A 17413-nucleotide genomic window follows, 5' to 3' on the forward strand; every position below is an offset into this window, starting at 1 on the left:
GGGGAGTGCAGATCTTTTGAAATCTCCCTTGAAGGTTTTATCCTCCCCCCACTCCTTCCATCTGCAGGAAAATGCAGCAATTCACCTGTCCCCATTTCTGGATGTATTTTCAGGCACTGAAGAGCTTGACCACTCACTGTTAATCAATAGAGTTGGAGTGTAGCCATCAGTCTATTACTGTTTCAAGCTTCTTCAAAGCAGAACATGTCTGGAAAAATGAAAGGCAGAGATGAAATACACACATTTCCCTGGTAATATTTCAGAGGCAAGGGCACAGCGGTAGCTTTCTTTTTTAAGCCTGTACCCTATATATAAAATATATTTGAGGGATTTGGAGAATGAAGAAAAATTAAAATAATTAAGGAGCTGACAGAACTGATTTAGAGTCAGGGGAAGGAGGCAAAGAATGAAAGGTGTGCAGTGTGGTGGAGCAGGGCTGGCAGGGATGGAGGGACCCAAGGGAAGAACCTGGTTCTGTTCCAGGGATGTGCTGGGCCAACACATTTCCACCTTCATCCAGGGGATGCTCTGATCCTGGGAAAGCAGCAGCAGCCTCCTGAGGAGTGCTGTGCCCCAGAGCTCTCCAAATTCAAAGCCCACCCATGGCTCAAGCTGTGGCTGTGACGTTCTCAGGTGCCACACTGAGACCCTGCCCATGCAGGTGAGGTCTCTTGGAGCAGCCAAAGCACAAGATGTAAAATTCCCAACAGAGGGAACAGTTTTCCTTTGGGCTGGGCTGGCCACACCTGCAGCTCTCTGTCCCTCCAGGTGACACCCAACCTTCACCAGCACAGGAGAAAAGCTGAGAGAGCCCAGGCCAGGCAAAGCTGGGGTGTGCAAAGCCTCTCCCAAAGTCCTGGGTTATTTTGGGAAGGCAGCAGCTCTGTGCTCGAGGCAGCAGATGGAGGATGCATAATTTAAAATAGGAGTGACCAGAGGAAGGTTTTTCCATCTGCTCTCCAAGCACTTGGAGAAATCCTCTCCCAAATCCAATGGGGCTCCCCCAGGAGCTGCACTGCCAGTGGGACAAGCTCTACAAACCCAAACTTCACAGCCCTTCCATCCTCCTCCATCCATTCCAAGAACCTCTTGGGAGCAAGAATCCTAAATTGGCATGTTAGCCCTGTCATCTGGGTTAGGAACACAGCAAAAAACCCCAATATTTGATGTTGCCCAGGGAGCAACTTTATCTGCACCCTCAGTCTGGCAGTCAAGAGCCCTTAAAGAAAAACAGAAAAAAAAACCAAAACAAAACCAAAACAAACAAACAAACAAACAAACAAACAAAAATAAAACCAAACCAAACAAAAAAACCTCTAACAAACAAACAAAAACCAACCCAAACCTAAAAAACGAAACTAAACAAAACAAACAAACAACAAAACAAAAAAAAAAAACCTGCTTAATTTCAGTGTAGCAACCAGCCCTTTCTGTCCTGCAGAAGTGAATTCAGGTATCTGGAGCTGAGCACATGAACCTTTCAGAGATTTGACACAGGAGATTTTCACTGAAATGTCTGGATTTTCCCAAGGGAATTAATAGAATCATTGAATGGTTTGGGTTGGAAAGGACCTTAAAGATCCTCTGGTTCCAAACCAGGGCAGGCACACTTTCCACTAGAATTGAAATTATTTTGGAATGAGAAATATTTTCTGGGGAAGACATTTCAACACCCAACTTTGGAGATCCTGAAGTGCTGCTTTGAGCAGCTTAGAATCAAGATTTCCAGCCATCCCATTCATCCACCTTCCCTTTGAGTGCCTCCAGACCCACTTTTACTCCATTTGGACACCAAGGCTGCCATTCTTGCAGTGATGAGCTTCACAAATCTATCTTCTGGTGGGGTTTTGCCTCACCTCCCTCACAGAGATCAGCCCACATCCTTTATTTCCAATGCCTGCCTCCATCCCAAGGAAGTGCTTTTCCTCTAAAGTGATTAGGTGCTCACTGGCAAGCTGCCTAGAAAGCAAAAAATTGGGGTGGAAAAGTGGATTTTCCAGTGGTGAGAGCAAACTGCACACTGGCCTCGCTTCAAAATGTTTGTGCAGATGAAATATCTGTGGTGTGAGAGAAACAGAGAGAGATTAATCCTCATCCTCATCCTCCTCTCATCCTCATCCTCCTCATCCTCATCCTCATCCTCTCCTCATCCTCATCCTCACCCTCATCCTCATCTTCATACTGATCCTCTCCTCATCCTCACCCTCACCCTCATCCTCATCCTCTCCTCATCCTCACCCTCATCCTCCTCCTCATCCTCCTCCTCATCCTCCTCCTCATCCTTATCCTCATCCTCATCCTCATCCTCATCCTCATCCTCATCCTCATCCTCATCCTCATCCTCTCCTCATCCTCATCCTCCTCCTCATCCTCATCCTCATCCTCATCCTCATCCTCATCCTCATCCTCATCCTCATCCTCATCCTCATCCTCCTCCTCATCCTCATCCTCATCCTCATCCTCATCCTCATCCTTATCCTCATCCTCATCCTCATCCTCATCCTCATCCTCATCCTCATCCTCTCTTCATCCTCATCCTCTCCTCCTCCTCCTCCTCCTCTCCTGCTGCTGCTGCAAGGACACATTTTCCCTTAAGGAAGCTGCTGAAGGTCACTGCTCACTCCAGATCTGTTTGGCCACTGGAAGCTGCCCTGGGCTATCATCCTCCTCACGCCTCCCACAGCCTGCACCATCTGGACAGCTCAGAAGAGGCATCTGCTCCCCCTGGTTCCTTGCTGGGATGGAGGCAGGAGCTGGTGGAGTTTTTTTGCAGCTCTGGTCCCATGGAGTCACCCAGAGCTGCTTTGGTCACAAACAGGATGGGCAGAGACCTCAGAGAATCAGTGCTCTCACAGATCTTCTCCAAAATAAATGATTCCAGGGAGGATTGAGGAGATCCTGAGGGCAGCACCACTGTCATGGGTCTAAAATGGACAAGTTGGACAGGGCTGGGAGCAATTGGCCCAGTGGGAATTGTCCCTGCCCAGGACAGGGGTTGGAATGAGATCTTTGAGGTCCCTTCCCACCCAAACCATTCCATGATTCTGAGATAATCCCAAGGGCTTCAATGAGCTGCATGTGGCTGGAAATGGAATGGGGCAGGGTGAGGAAAGGCACTGATGCAGTGACAGCAGCTGACCCTGTGAAAACCTCAAAAGAGCTTGTGCCCACCGTGAGAGCAGCCAGAAGGACCTGCAGCCCCTCCTCAGAGGCAGGGCCCAACCTCAGACCCTCCTCTGGGGGCTTTTTCCAAACTTCTTTCTGATCCCTGCTCCCAGAGAGAGCCTGAAATGCTCAGGCAAGTTCCCAGAATTTTCCCAGCCTTTAGTGCTTCCTCACTACCACCTAAATTCTTAATCCTTAGTGGGTAGTGAGTACATCCAGCCAGTCCTACAGTCACCAAAAATGCTTTAATTGTGGGAAGCTGATCTTTTCCTTTCCTCCTTTATCCCACTTTTACCATTCCTCATGCTTTGTGCTGTCTAGATGTTAAGTCTTTTTCCCACTTGGATGCACTGTCCACCTCCTCAAGGTCCTTTTTGGTGGAAAGGACCTGAGTGTGGACACTTTCACCACAAGAAAAAGAAGAAACCAACCAGAAGAAACCAAAGAATCCAACCAGGAGAAACCAAACCATCCAATTCTCCACCATCTGTCCTGGAGATTGAACAGGAGGATTCTGTCACAGTCCTCCTGGCCTGTTTTACCAGCTGGTATCCAGATAACCCCAGTGCACATCAGCACTGCTGGAAACTTCAGAGAGGACCAGAGGATGACCCTGCAGAAAGTCCTGCAGCTACCTGGTCCAGGAATTAATAAAATGCCCAACAATCCCATTTTGCCTTTTGTTTTTTCATTTTGATTGCTTGAGACAACTTTCTCCTGTGGATGAGTTGCTGACAGAGTTTATTTCCACTTTTTTTTCCTTTTCCTGGACCATGGATCAAGCAGGTGCAGCTTAATGTATAAAATAACAGCTCATCTCCTTTGAACTCACTGATAAAACTCCAGCTGCCTCAGCAACCCCTTCCTGCCTCCAGGCCATAGTGCTGGGAAGCAGAAAGGTGGAAAAAACAACAAGGAAAGGGAATTTTACCATAATAAATGCCAATGCATTTAAGGAGCACATGTTTGCTTTCACTGGGCTCAGTTCCAGCGTGTGTTCTCTTAATTACCCAGAGCTGGGACCTCTCCTGGGGTGGATCCAGTGCCAGGGGCTGCATCAGATGAAGCTGAGTTGGGTCATTTTTTTTTTGGCTACAGCTGCTTGGAAGTGTATTTCCTGAAGTGGCTTCCCTTTGGGAATGGGTTGTGCTCATCACTTTCAGGAGAGATGTTTGTAGGGAGGAGGGAAATTGAAAAGGATGGCTTTGCCTGGAAATGTCTGTCCCTGTAAAACAAAACAAGGGAGACAGATCTGCTTGGAAGTTGCATGTTTCTGGGGCTTATCACCCTCATTTGACACCAGTGTTATCAGATCAGGGTCTCTCTGTTAGTGCCAGTTGGAAGCTATCAGAATAAAACAGCTCAAAGGCATTTCCAAGCTGGATGTTCCTTCCACAGGGAAATTTTTACTTTTCACCTTTCCACAGCAAAACCTTGCTCTGAACTTCACAGGGAAAATTCCAATCCCCACTTTGTGCTGCTGCTGACCCTCAAAAGAGGGGGAAGGGATGCTCAGTGATTCCCAAAAATGATGTGCAGCCTCCTCTCCTCTGCACATCCCCTCCAGCAGCACCAGCTCTTCCCATGGATTTCCAGCCCTGCAAGGGGAGAGTTTGTCCTACAGAAGGACAATTTTCCTTTCCCTGGGAATATTTACAGTGGGGAGAATGAGCTGGATGCAGCAGAGACCTGGGGAGAATTGGGCAATGGTGGTGAGAATTCTCCTGCCCTTCTTAGTGCCCTGGGGGATTGCTGGGAACCTGGAAAAGTAAAACAGAGCTTAGGGAGCTCATTTAACAAATTGAATCTTTTACCTCTCCTCAGGAGCATTGTCCCCTCTGGCAGCCTTAGGCAGGACCTGAAGTGTCCTGCTCTGTGCCTTTAACATCCCTAAAACCTACACACACATATATATACAACACCATATATATATTAAAAAATATATACAGAGACAGATATTGATGATATAGATATAGATATAGATATAGATATAGATATAGATATAGATATAGATATAGATATAGATATAGATATAGATATAGATATAGATATAGATATAGATATAGATATATAGAGATGTAGAGATATATAAATATAGATATATAGATATATAGAGATAGAGATAATAGAGATAGAGATAGAGATAGAGATAGAGATTATATAAATATATTTGGCCTGAATGTCTTTAAAGTATTCATCCACGAGCTCACAAACTACCAACCAAATTGTCATGTCCAAATTCCTCTTCTCACCAACCTGAACAAAATCACAATCACAGAACAAAGTCACAAAATCACAGAATCATTTAGGTTGGAAAAGGCCTCCAGGACCTTTGAGTCCAAACTGTGATCAATCACCTCCTTGTCACCCAGCCCTGAGCACTGAGTGCCACATCCTTGGACACCTGCAGGGACAGGGACTCCTGCACAGCCCTTTCCATGAAGAAATCCCTGCTGGTGTCCACCCTGGAGCACACAGAACCAGCTGTGCCAAATGCATTCCTGCAGACCCAGGAGCCCTGAGGCTTCAGTGGGGCTGGTTGATGGTGACACCTGCACTTTCATGGCACACTAAAAAAAGCCCAGGAGTGCCAGCACTGGATCCTGTGTGCAGCTGGATGGGGCAGGACCTGCCAAACTCCACATTAGAGGGGACCAGGAGTTGAGGAGTTTGAAGAAAGGAGCTGCTTTTGCTCACTTTTGGGTCTGGGGTTGTGGCTTCCCAACCATGGGTAAATAATCAGGACAGGATAACTCACCCTGTCTTCATTTTAAAAAGCCAATAACACTTAACTCTGCTGAGATTTAGTCCAGGGGGGCTTTCTAAATTATTTTTCCCTCTCTTCTGGAACCTTTCCTCTTGGACAGACTCCCCAGGGAATGGGCACAGCCCCGAGGCTGCCAGAACTCCAGGAGGGTTTGGACAACACTCCAGGGATGCCCAGGGTGGGAATTTTGGGGTGTCTGTGCAGGGACAGGACTTGGACTGGATGATTCCTGCTCAGAATATTTCATGATTCCACGAGGTTAAATAGCTCATCATCCAGCTTAAAAAAAACCAAATCCTTCTGCTTTTCTTCTTGGATTCCAAGCCTCCAGAGGAAGGACTTTGTTGACATGTAGTCAATTAAAAAAGCTCTTCAGCAAGACCAGGACTGTCCCACTCACACCAGAGCAGCTCTGCTGGACTTCTTGGTCTCTCCAGGTGTCCCCAGGGAATGTTCAACATTTGTTTTATTCAAGGATTTCCTTATTTACCTTGCCCATGATTTGCAAAATGCTGGACTGGAAGACTCTTTGAGTAGGACTCAAAGATTCCACTCAAAATGTACATTTTAAAAGCTGGCCTGGACTCAAAATGTGGTTTAACACCAAATTATGGCTGAGCTCTTAGTAAGAAAGGTCTTCTCTGAGCCAAAGCCATTTGGAGTTATAAAACCCAAATTTTGGAACCCAAAGCAAAGCCAGCTGTGGGCTCGTAGGCCCTGGCTGGTTATAGGATCACAATACTCCAGCTGTGTGTGCTCAAACCACCCCAAAAGTGCACAAACATCAACCATTCTGTGTTTCTTCTCCCAGAAAGAAATGGCCACCCAACATTTGGGTGAAATCTCTGTCTATTTGTCAATCCTGGGACTTCGGAATGTGGTGGGCCACCAAGTTTTCCACAAAACATCCCAGGGAAGGTGAAGAACCCTCAAGTTCTGGATCTTGGCAGTCACAGGTGGAGGAGAAAACCCATTTAATTCCCCAGCTCCTGTCCCTCTAACAGGATTAACCACTGACAAAATTTGGTTCTGGCTCTTTGGAGTTTGTTCTAAGCAGCAATTGCTGCAGGGAGGGATGTAACTCTGGGGAAGTGGCATCTTGGGGAACGTGCAGAGATTTGATTTTAATTTCCTCTGCATTCTCTGAGTGACAAAGGCTGAATTACTTTGAGGATGTTTTTGTTTCTTGGTTGTTTTGGTTTTTTTTGCTTTTAAGGGGGAAAGGGTGTGTGGTTCTCCCATGGCAGGAGGGGTCTGAGGAGGGGGAAACAGGGCCAAATCCCTGAGAATTCAACTCCTTCAGCAAAAAATTTCCGAGTTTTCTCTGAATCTAGGCAGAACCATGAGAGATAATTCAGACCACTACGAATTCTCCTCAGAAGCCCTTTCTGCAAAGCTGCTTTCATTTCCAAGCTACTTTGGAGATAGGAGGGTACCAGGAGGATATTTTCAGCCTAACATGAAAGCACCATTTTTTCAAGAGAAGAAAAAGTATTTGAGAAAATTTTCCCTCTTTTTCTGTGCACTGCCCAAGAAATGTGTCGTCAGCTCATCCCTGTGCCAAACCTTCCTTATTTACATGTATTCCCAGGAGGGGATTGACTAAGCTTTCCATTACTCCACAGCATTTTGGCTCCTGCACAAAGCCACTACAAGGCATGGAGGACAAAAATATATAAAGTTATATGAAGGGATAGAGAAGTTGATGTGGATTGAAGGTGACTTTGTTTTCCATCCTAATCTTGCTAAATAAATTAATTAATATTAATTTTGCAATTTCGAGTGGATCCCAGGAAGGATTCTTCTTAAATCTTGGAAGTTATGACTTGATCCAGCACTGCTTCAAATGAATGACCTGGGCTTCTAAAATCTATTGATTTTTCTCATCACTTGACCCTTTCTCTGCCTGGAAATCATCCCACCAGCCCCTGAACTCTGCTACCTCCTGACAAAAAAAATCTTCCATCTGAGTTGCAATAAACACAATTATTTTTGCCTTCATTGTATTTCCAGGGGAGCCACAAAAGGCATAAATTCAGTTATAAAACCCCAGGATATCCAAGAGAGGCGGAATAGAAACACGCCACATGTGGCAAATACAAAATACAGCCTGACAGCTGCAAAATGAATAATTCCTGACTATCAAGGAATCAGAGCAGAAATCAGCCCCAGCCACGATCTCGGGTTGGAAAGGAGAGGATTTCAGGGAATTGAGTTTATCACCACATTGCACATTTTCCATCTTTGCTGCTGGATAAAACCAGCCCCTGCCCGTTCTCCATTCCAAGGTGTCCCAGGCTGGGATAACTTTGCTGCAATTTCCCTGTCGTGGCAGTGGCAGCTGTTCTGCTGCTAATCCAGCTGACACCACGAGTGCCTTTAATTAACAAGGAGGGAACAGGATGAATTAAACCTCGAGGTCTGAGTCATTAACAATTGAGAGCATTTAGGTGAGGCGTTTTCCCTGCAGGGTGGTGTTATTATTAATTATAATGATCCAGCAGGCTGATACTCCTCGGGATCCATAGCAAGGTATTAAATATTGCAGGGGGATAATTTGTGCAATTCAATCCACAAGAAGGGTTTAGAATGATGCTGGTCCCTTTAGGACCATGTGGATGTTCCCGAATTTTGCCAGTTTCTCTGGATGTTGGGGAGGAAATGTAAAGCTCCCAGTGATCACAAGGCTGATCAAACAGGTTGTGCTTCATTATTAAAACATAGATATTCTGCTGAATGATTAATCAGCATGACAAGGATGGGAAATCCCTAATTTCAGGTATATATGTATATTGTTTTTCTAAGGTTTTATAGATGGATGTTGAGCACAGGTGAGGTGTCAGAGGGACGTGTTAGGGAGAAAGGGATCATCCTTTCCCCATCCCCCCAGATGTCCTGGTTGGAAAAACACATGTCTGCTAAGAAAGGCAAGGGCCTCTCTTGAAATGGAAAATGTAAACACCCTTCCTCCAAATTATTATGAATTTGAAATTAAGGGACTCTCAGGAAAATATATGGGAATATGAATAATAGTTCTTTACTAGGAAAATTAAAATACAAATACAGTAATACAAAAACCCAAAACAGTGCCAGAGTCAGAATCCAAGCTGGCACAGTCAGTCAGTCAGGGTGGTGGCACAGTCCCATTCCATGGTGCTGCATCCTCCTGCAGGGGCAGATGTGGCTCAGCTGGAGCAGTGCTCCTGGAGAAGGTGCAGTTTCCTCTGAAGGTGCAGGGATGATGTGGAAGGGTCTGGCTTTCCTCTGGAATCCAGTGGGAAGGCTGCTCTGGTGTTCCAAATCTCAGTTTTTCTCTGGGTAGGAAAGGCTTGGCTCCTGCCCTGGCTGGAGCATCTCCCAGTGGGATGACGGAATTTTATCAGCCATGCCCTGGGACTCAGTGGCCATGAACAGGAGATATCTGCTGGAGGGAGGATGGGCTGTGGGAAGATAAAGATGATTGCCCAGCTGGTTTTTAACAATGGCCCATTAGCAGAGGATATCTCCCACGGAGGTAAGGATCACTGCCCCACCTGGTTTAACAGATGTTGATAGAATACAGACTTTTAGTCACATCCTGTAATGCAGCCCAAGGCACCAGAACACTGGGAAATTCCTCCCTCAGCACTTCTCAAACATCCTCGTCCTGGAGTCCCACACTGATGGAACCAGGAGCTAAAAACTGTGTGGGTTGGAGATTCTGTGTTTAATTTGTGGGTTCCACCAGCAGAGGTTGAAAGGGAGCCTGATCCCAGCTTTTGGATGGCATTGTTCCATAGGATCTGCACTAATTTGTCCTTAAATTACTTGGCTGCAAGAAAAACTGCTTTTATTTATTTATTCTTGTGACCTTTCAGTGCTTACAGGAGGCCTTTAAGAAAGATGGGGACAAACCTTCCAGCAGGGCCTGCTGCAACAGAACAAAGGGTGACGGTTTTAAACTAAAAGAGAGTCAATTTAGATTAAAAACAAGAAAGAAGTTGTTTATTATGAGGCTGATAAACCCTGGCACAGGTTGCCCAGAGAAGCTGTGGCTGCCCCATCCCTGGGAACATTGAAGGTCAGTTTGGATGGGGCTCTGAAGATGTCCTTTAAAGGTCACCTGTCAGCCAGGTACCCATTTTCAGAGATTTTCCAACATTCACTAAAGCATTTTGAAAACCTTCACTGACTTGAATTTCTCAGTGCTGCTCCTTAAGGAATTTCTCCATTCGGGGTCCTGCTTTGTCCCCATCACCCAACTTGATCTGAATTGACATAAACTGCAGTGTCTCAAACCTCTTCTTTTCTTTCCAAAATAAAGTCTGAAATACCTTCACCTCATGGCTCCCTGCAGGGCTGTGTCCTGCCTCACTGCACGTTACACCAGCAAAATCTTTTTGTCTCAGCTGCAAACACCACCGTCAATGATTTTATATCATCAGCTGGGTCATTGGCAGAAATGTGATGGCCACAAGCTCCCTGTGTTACTTCAGCACCAGCTCTGCACTGATTTTGGCCAGGAAGCCAAGGTGCAAAGCCATGATCCATCCCTTTCCATGGTGGGATTGGAGAGTGACCCATGAATTTTGGGCAGGCAGCACCACCCGAAATTCCTGCGCCAAGTGAAACGCTCATCTTCCCTTCCTGCCATCCCTCCTCCTCTCACCCACACACCCACTCACACTCCTTTTATTTAAGCCCCCAGAGAAGCAACCAGGAGAGAGAAAAAGAGAAACAAAAAAAAATAAATTCTCTGAGACAACATGGAAGAAGCCAAGTGGTTGTGGCTGGAGTTTGCAAGGGGTGGTTGAGGATGTGGCTGGGACACACCAGGGGTGCAAACAGCTTCTCCACCACTCATCTCACCGAGGCAGAGCTATCACAGCTCTCCCACACACCAGCTCAGCAGGGCCTGAAACACCAAACGGCCTCAGACTTAAAAGGGAATTATTTATTTACCCTGCTGAGAGATGTTTTTAATTAAGGTTTCAGCCAGAACTCCGCCTGGCGTTCGTCAGCGACGTTGAGACGCCTCGTTACGGATTCAAAAGCCTCTGAAATTTGGATGGGCTGTTCAGCAAAGTGATGCTGTTTATTGTAATTGGATTGGGGAGGATTAAATTTCTGGAGGGATTTCCTCGCTCAAAAGGTCTCAGTGACCTACTGACCCTCCAGCTGACCCCTGTATTTCCTACAGTGAGCTGGAAGGTCTTGGAGATTTTAAACCTCTGAAATCCTGGAAACCTTCAGCACCACAAAAATAACAACAGCTGGCTGCTCTTGACCACAGGTTCAATGCTATCTACATGTTTAATGTACACAAAAAAAAAAAAAAAGGGGGAAAAACCAAATTATTCCACGCCTTAAGGGCCAGTCTGAGCCAATTGGTGAATCTGCCTTGTGGTTTGAACCTCCATAATTGGTGCTATCAACACCACAATGATATACTCAGTTCAAAATATACTCAGTTCAAAAAATCTCACAAAACCTATTCTTGGCTGGAATATGGAGGGAGGAATATAATCCCAGCCCACTCTGAAGCACTTTTCATCAGGCGAGGTTTTCTTTCTCCCACAAGCCTCTGTTTCCGTTTTGATATGATTTTAAAATAAAAAAACATATAATCTAAACTGTTACAGCAATTTTTCATGTGTTTGAAAACCACAATGAGCAAATATTTTAGGAACAGTTGCTCTAAGGGGAAAAAAATATATATATAAAAAAAAAAGAAGCTGTGGGGGAAAAAAAAATAAAAAGCAAGGATTTTCTTCAGGGGGAAAAAAATGCCTCTTCACCCAAAGCCCATGTTTGGCCTTTTTCTTGAGAAAGAGGTGAAATACTCAGGATTCAGTAAAAGCTGAACCTTCCAAAGGGTGTGAAATGAGCTGGTGTGAACATTAGCCTTGTCCTGACTCTTTCAGAATCTCAAGTCACCTCATAGCTCTGTTTCTTTTCAGCTCGGAGACAGAGGAAACAATTTGTACGAATGATTGCCTGGAGAAAGGCCACAGCAATTTGTATATGCTAATCAGGTTGTACCTGCCAATCATGCCTTATTTTCAGTAGTATCTGTGGTTTGCAAATGCACAGAGTCAGAACAGGGGATCTATTCATAGACACAAGCCAAAATAGATGTATTTTCTCTGGTCAGAGGCATCACAAAAGCATCCTCCTTAAAATTATGCAACAGTTTGCTATTAGCAGTGATTCGTGGATGGCAGCCGGAATAAATTTATAAATAGATCAAGCTGATCTCTGGGACATTCCTGAGTCATCTGGAAGCCAACCTTTGCTTTTAGGGGACAGGATGACCCAGCTTTTCCCTCTGCCAGTTGGACTGCTGTGAAAATTTGATGTGTGTGTGTGTGTGTCTGTGCCTGGCACAGGCTGTGAAACAGATCCATGGAAAGAATCAATACCGAGAAAATAACTAATATCAAGGCAAGTATTAACACCAAGGCAGGAATTAATATCCAGGCAAGTATAAATACCAAGGCAAGAATTAATATCAAGGCAGAACAGCTCAAATCCTCCAACTCATCCCTTCTTTTCAGGCTGGTTTGGTATTTCAGTTGAGTCACGTTAAAGGGGCCCCATTTATGACAGCAGCTCCTGCTGATGCTCAAAACCTTGGGAAGTGCTCAACACTTTGGTGTTGGAATTTTGGAAATTGAGAATTTTGGGCTTTTTGGGCTGACAAGCACTGACCCACAGGAAAACACAGCTTTTGACCTGAGGCTGTGGAAAAGGCATCCAAAATTGAATAACAGAACTGAGATCACTGGTGTGTAGTTTGAATAGAAGTGTGGAATATCACATGCTGGAAAATTCACAATTTAAGGTTTTAGAATATAGCAATATATATGGAGCAAGGTGGAGTTTTTAGGGTGGAGGTTTCTTTCTTGTTCACCTTCTTCCTGAATCTAGGTGGCACTTTTGTAATTAGATAAAAAATTCTGCATTGCAGGTCACGGGTGTTTAGTTATTAAGTTAAAAGTAAAAATAATTTAGTTGTCCATTCTTAATTGGGCAGTTTAGGCTTAAAAGGCCTTGTAGAGAGAAAGAAATGGCTCTATTTTTAACTTGCTAGCTAGAAGTGCTGTAGAACTCACTGTAACATAGGTAAGAATTAATAAACATCTGAGTCCAATGAAATTCCATCTCTGGAGCTTTTAATCCCAGCTCTGGCAGAAGAAAAAAAAGAATATAAAATGCAATACTTTGGAAATCTGGTCAGAAAGGGGGAATTATTGCAAGGCTGACAATGAGGGAACAGCAACAGGCTGACCAGGGAAGTGCTGGGAACACATCCCTGGGAATGCTGTGTTATAAATACACATTATGGTACAGCTTTTGGCAAATATTAGTGTGGATACCATATGTGTGGTGTTGAAATGGTTTTTGAGATGTAGTTTTCTTTAGGAGTAAGAATATCAGCAGTACAGGCTGATAAAGTGTCTTTGTAATAAGTGAACTGCCTGCTTGTGTGGGTAACACCCAGTGGAGACACTGCTACTGATGCACCAGCCACCAGCACTGATCATCTGTGGAAACTGAAGACCACAGCCCAAATTAAGACTAATAAGAAAAATAAATTTAAAACACAGCCAAAAAAAACATGCATGCTCTAAAAAGGCAGACTAAAGGAGAGGCCATGCAAAAAAAAATACCCGGAATATGGAAAATAGTTTATGGAAAAGTTTTAAAATGCATGTTGGGTCTGAGAATGTGCAATGGGGTGAGGAATTTAAGAGGTATCCCCAAAATAGCAAGGATGGTCTTAGCTGATTGCCAAGCACCAGCTGTTAGAAACTTTTCTTTATTATTTGTCACTTACTGCCCTTTACTAAACCTTTTAAAATCTACCAGGAAAGTTGTTGACCTGGTCTCAGATCTTCCCCCCCTGAAGGAATCTCTGATTGCAGGGAACTGTTCAGGGCTGCTTTGGGAAAGCTGCCAGCCAAGTCCTTCCCTGGAGCACTTTCACTCCAGCAGAAATGCCAAGGAAAACATCAGCAGCATGGGAAGCCTGGCCAAAATCCTGGGGAGAAACCCCCTCTCTCCTGCCACTGGGGCTGCTTGTCTGTGTCACCATCCACCACAGGGGCTCTGGGAGAGGTGAAAGTCAATTTACTCACCCACACAAACTGCTGATTCTCCTGTGACCTGAAGGAGCAAGGAGCCAGGAATTTTTGGAACTGTTGGAGCAAGGAATCAGCTGCTTCTGTGTGTCTGTGAGCAGCTATCTATGAAATCTTTAAGCCCAAAACTTTAAGTTTTTGCTGCTTTACAGACCATGGCCTCAAGCTGTGGCTGGAAGTGAGTTTTTACTGGTCTGCAAAGAGCTGAGATTTGGGATGAAAATCACAGCAGCAAGAGTTGAGTTCATGCTCCCTTTCCCAGCATGACAAACAGCAGGGATCTCAAAGCAGATTGCAAATAAAAGTTTAGGAAGCTTCCTGGAGAGCTGGGCATGGCTGGAGCCCCTCTTGATCAAGCACTTGGTGTCTTCTGGAGTGAGATAAACCTGCTGTTAGAAGAGCTCTGTCAGAAAGGTGCACACAACCAAAACAGGGATGAAAAAACTCCCTGGCTGTGAAGGAGCTGACACAAAGTCAGATTTTTCTATCAGTGCCCCAAGCCTCTGTTTTCTCCTCATTTTTCTCCCTGCTCTCCCCTCCAGGTCCTACTGAAGCTGCCTCTCCTCCTGGGCTCTGGAGCTCCCTCACAGCCACCTCCAGCTGCTCTTCTCTGCTCCTTGGTCCTTATTCCTTCAGATTTCCTGACCCAAATGGCACCTCCTTCCTCTGAGAGAGGAGTTTTACACACCACATCCATCCCAGCCTTACTTCTGCCCCAGTTGTGCCACGCCTGAAGTTCCTCACCCAACTTAAACCAGTGCCCAAGAAATGTCCCTGCTGCTCATGGAAATCTAAACAGGTGAGATTTGCATAAAAACTGCTGGGGGGAAGTCTGTAAACTCAGAGTTTGTGGGAAGACAAGTGAAGTTCAGGCTGGAAAATACATTTGTGATGGATAGAAATCTTCATCAGGGACCATGCAACTGGCTAAAGGATTATTGTGCCAACTCAGCATTCATATTTCATCCAGGATCCCAAACATTTTAAATTATCTGCAAGGAGAGAAAAGGGAGGGGATGAAATTCAGCATCCAGCTTAATTCTTAACTGAAAAAACCAAAAGAAATCCAGGTGGGTGACTGAGACCCAGACACAAAGCCTGGTCACAAAGCACTCCCCTCTTGACCAAAGAGACTTTTACCAACTTTTCCCAAGCCACAGCTTTGCCCCTCTCTGTACTTCTGAAGCCATATAAGACTTTTCCAGACTTTGTCTCCTCCCATTCCATCACCAATCAGCAGTCCCAGACAAATCTCTGCCAGCAGACTCTTCCCACCACATCAGACTTTTCCTGGAATTGGAGATGGCAGAACCCACCTCTGAGACAACCAATGTCACAGGGAGGGAGACAAAAATAAGGGGAGGGCACACCATTTTTTTTTTTTTTTTTTTTTTTTTTGCTTGTCTAGGAAGTGGCAGGAAGACTTTTTGCCTCCCAAATTATGAGTAGGATGAGTCAGGATGACCCAGCTCTCCTCTCCAGGCCTGTCTTCACCTGTCAGCTGGATTGTGCTTGTTACAGTGCAGAGTTGGCCTCTGAGGGTTTGAGTATTCAAACAAGAGTAGAACAAGGGAAACAACAAAAAACAGAGCCAGCCATGTCTCAGACAAGTAATGCTACAGGGAGTAAATGAAGGTAGGGGAGGGAACCTCTTTTTGCTTGTCTGGAAAGATTTATTTATAGCTCTGCCATGGCTGTGTGAGAGCAGGGCTTTGACTCCAGCCAGCCAAAGAGGTTAGAACAAGGTTTTCCTTCCAGTTTTGGGCTAACCACATCATCTTTGCCAAATTTGCAAAGAATCTTTACAGCACTGAGTGCTCAAGGACAGAGCCTTGCTCTGTGTGCTCACCCCAGTGTTTGGGCACTCCCAGGGCACTGAGCACCAGCCTGCAATCCAGCAAGGAGAGGATCCTTGGGACAGCTCTCACCTGTCTTGGGTTGCAATACAGGATGTGCCAGCAATGTGTGTTCTGTCCCATCTGCTGACCCGGCTGGGGCAGTGCCCCTGATCTCCTGGCACATATTCTCTGCTAATGGGCCATCTTTAAACCAGCTGGGCAATCATCTTTATCTTCCCACAGCCCATCCTCCCTCCAGCAGATATCTCCTGTTCATGGCCACTGAGTCCCAGGGCATGACTGATAAAATTCCATCATCCCACTGGGAGATGCTCCAGCCAGGGCAGGAGCCAAGCCTTTCCTACCCAGAGAAAAACTGACATTTGGAACACCAGAGCAGCCTTTCCACTGGATTCCAGAGGAAAGCCAGACCCTTCCACATCATCCCTGGAGCTTCAGAGGAAACTGCACCTTCTCCAGGAGCACTGCTCCAGCTGAGCCACATCTGCCCCTGCAGGAGGATGCAGCACCATGGAATGGGACTGTGCCACCACCCTGACTGACTGACTGTGCCAGCTTGGATTCTGACTCTGGCAGGGTTGGGATTGTTCTGTGTAATACTGCATTTCTATTTTAATTTTCCTAGTGAAGAATTGTTATTCCTAATTCCCATATCTTTGCCTGAGAGCCCCTTAACTTCAGAATTTTAATAATAATTTGGAGGGAGGGGGTTTACATTCTCCAAGGGAAGCTTCTGCCTTTATTGGCAGACACCTGTCCTTTTAACCAGGACAGCCCCTTTGAAGAGCCTCTGGAGAGCCCTGTGCTGATGAATTTGGCTCCATTTCTTGGGTCTTGCCCATGGACAGGAGTGGGCACTGCCAGGGGCTGTTCACACCAATTGGACACAAACCCTGAGGAAAAAAGCAGAGCCACTCTCCAGAGGGGCTTCTCTCCTCTGACCTGGGTGTCCTTCACCACAAACACCCTCACTTGTGGGATCACAGACTCAGGAGTGGTTTGGGTTGGAAGGGATCCTAAAGATCAGCTCATTCCCACCCCTGCCATGGGCAGGGACACCTCCCACTGTCCCAGGTGTTCCATGTTCCATCCAGCCTGGCCTTGGGCACTGCCAGGGATCCAGGGGCAGCCACAGCTTCTCTGGGCACCCTGTGCCAGGATCTCCCCACCCTCACAGGGAACAATTCCTTCCCAATATCCCACCTAACTTCAGCCTATGTCCATTCCTCCAACTTAGTCCATTCCCCTTTCCAGTCTCCTTTCTAAAGATGCCCAGTGTCTCTTCCTGCCCCAGGACCTTGCTTCCCCAGCTCAGAATCCACATTTCAATCACAATTCCTGGTCCCTGGGTGCTTATTTCCCACAGCATGCAGCAAGTGATTTTCTCCAGTCCTCAAGGGGTTCACCCAGAGATGCTGGCATATATAACATTTATTGGGATGGAAGGAAGGAAAAAATCCCCTTTTGAGCAATTATGTCTAGGCACAGATTTATGGATT

At 45.7% G+C, this 17413-nt stretch overlaps 1 protein-coding gene across 1 annotated transcript; it reads right to left on the bottom strand.

Annotated features, from left to right (window-relative positions):
- Positions 1-1944: 1944 nt before the first annotated feature.
- LOC306802819 (uncharacterized protein) lies at positions 1945-2920 on the bottom strand (the record flags this gene model as incomplete). The annotated part of the gene is made up of 3 exons (XM_079307397.1): positions 1945-1959; positions 2239-2524; positions 2673-2920. 3 exons carry the CDS (start codon positions 2918-2920, stop codon positions 1945-1947), a joined length of 549 nt encoding a protein of 182 aa, XP_079163523.1.
- Between the last annotated feature and the right edge of the window lie 14493 nt (positions 2921-17413).

Source organism: Erithacus rubecula (genome assembly GCF_903797595.1).
Source record: "Erithacus rubecula genome assembly, chromosome: 5".
Lineage (NCBI taxonomy): Eukaryota > Metazoa > Chordata > Aves > Passeriformes > Muscicapidae > Erithacus > Erithacus rubecula.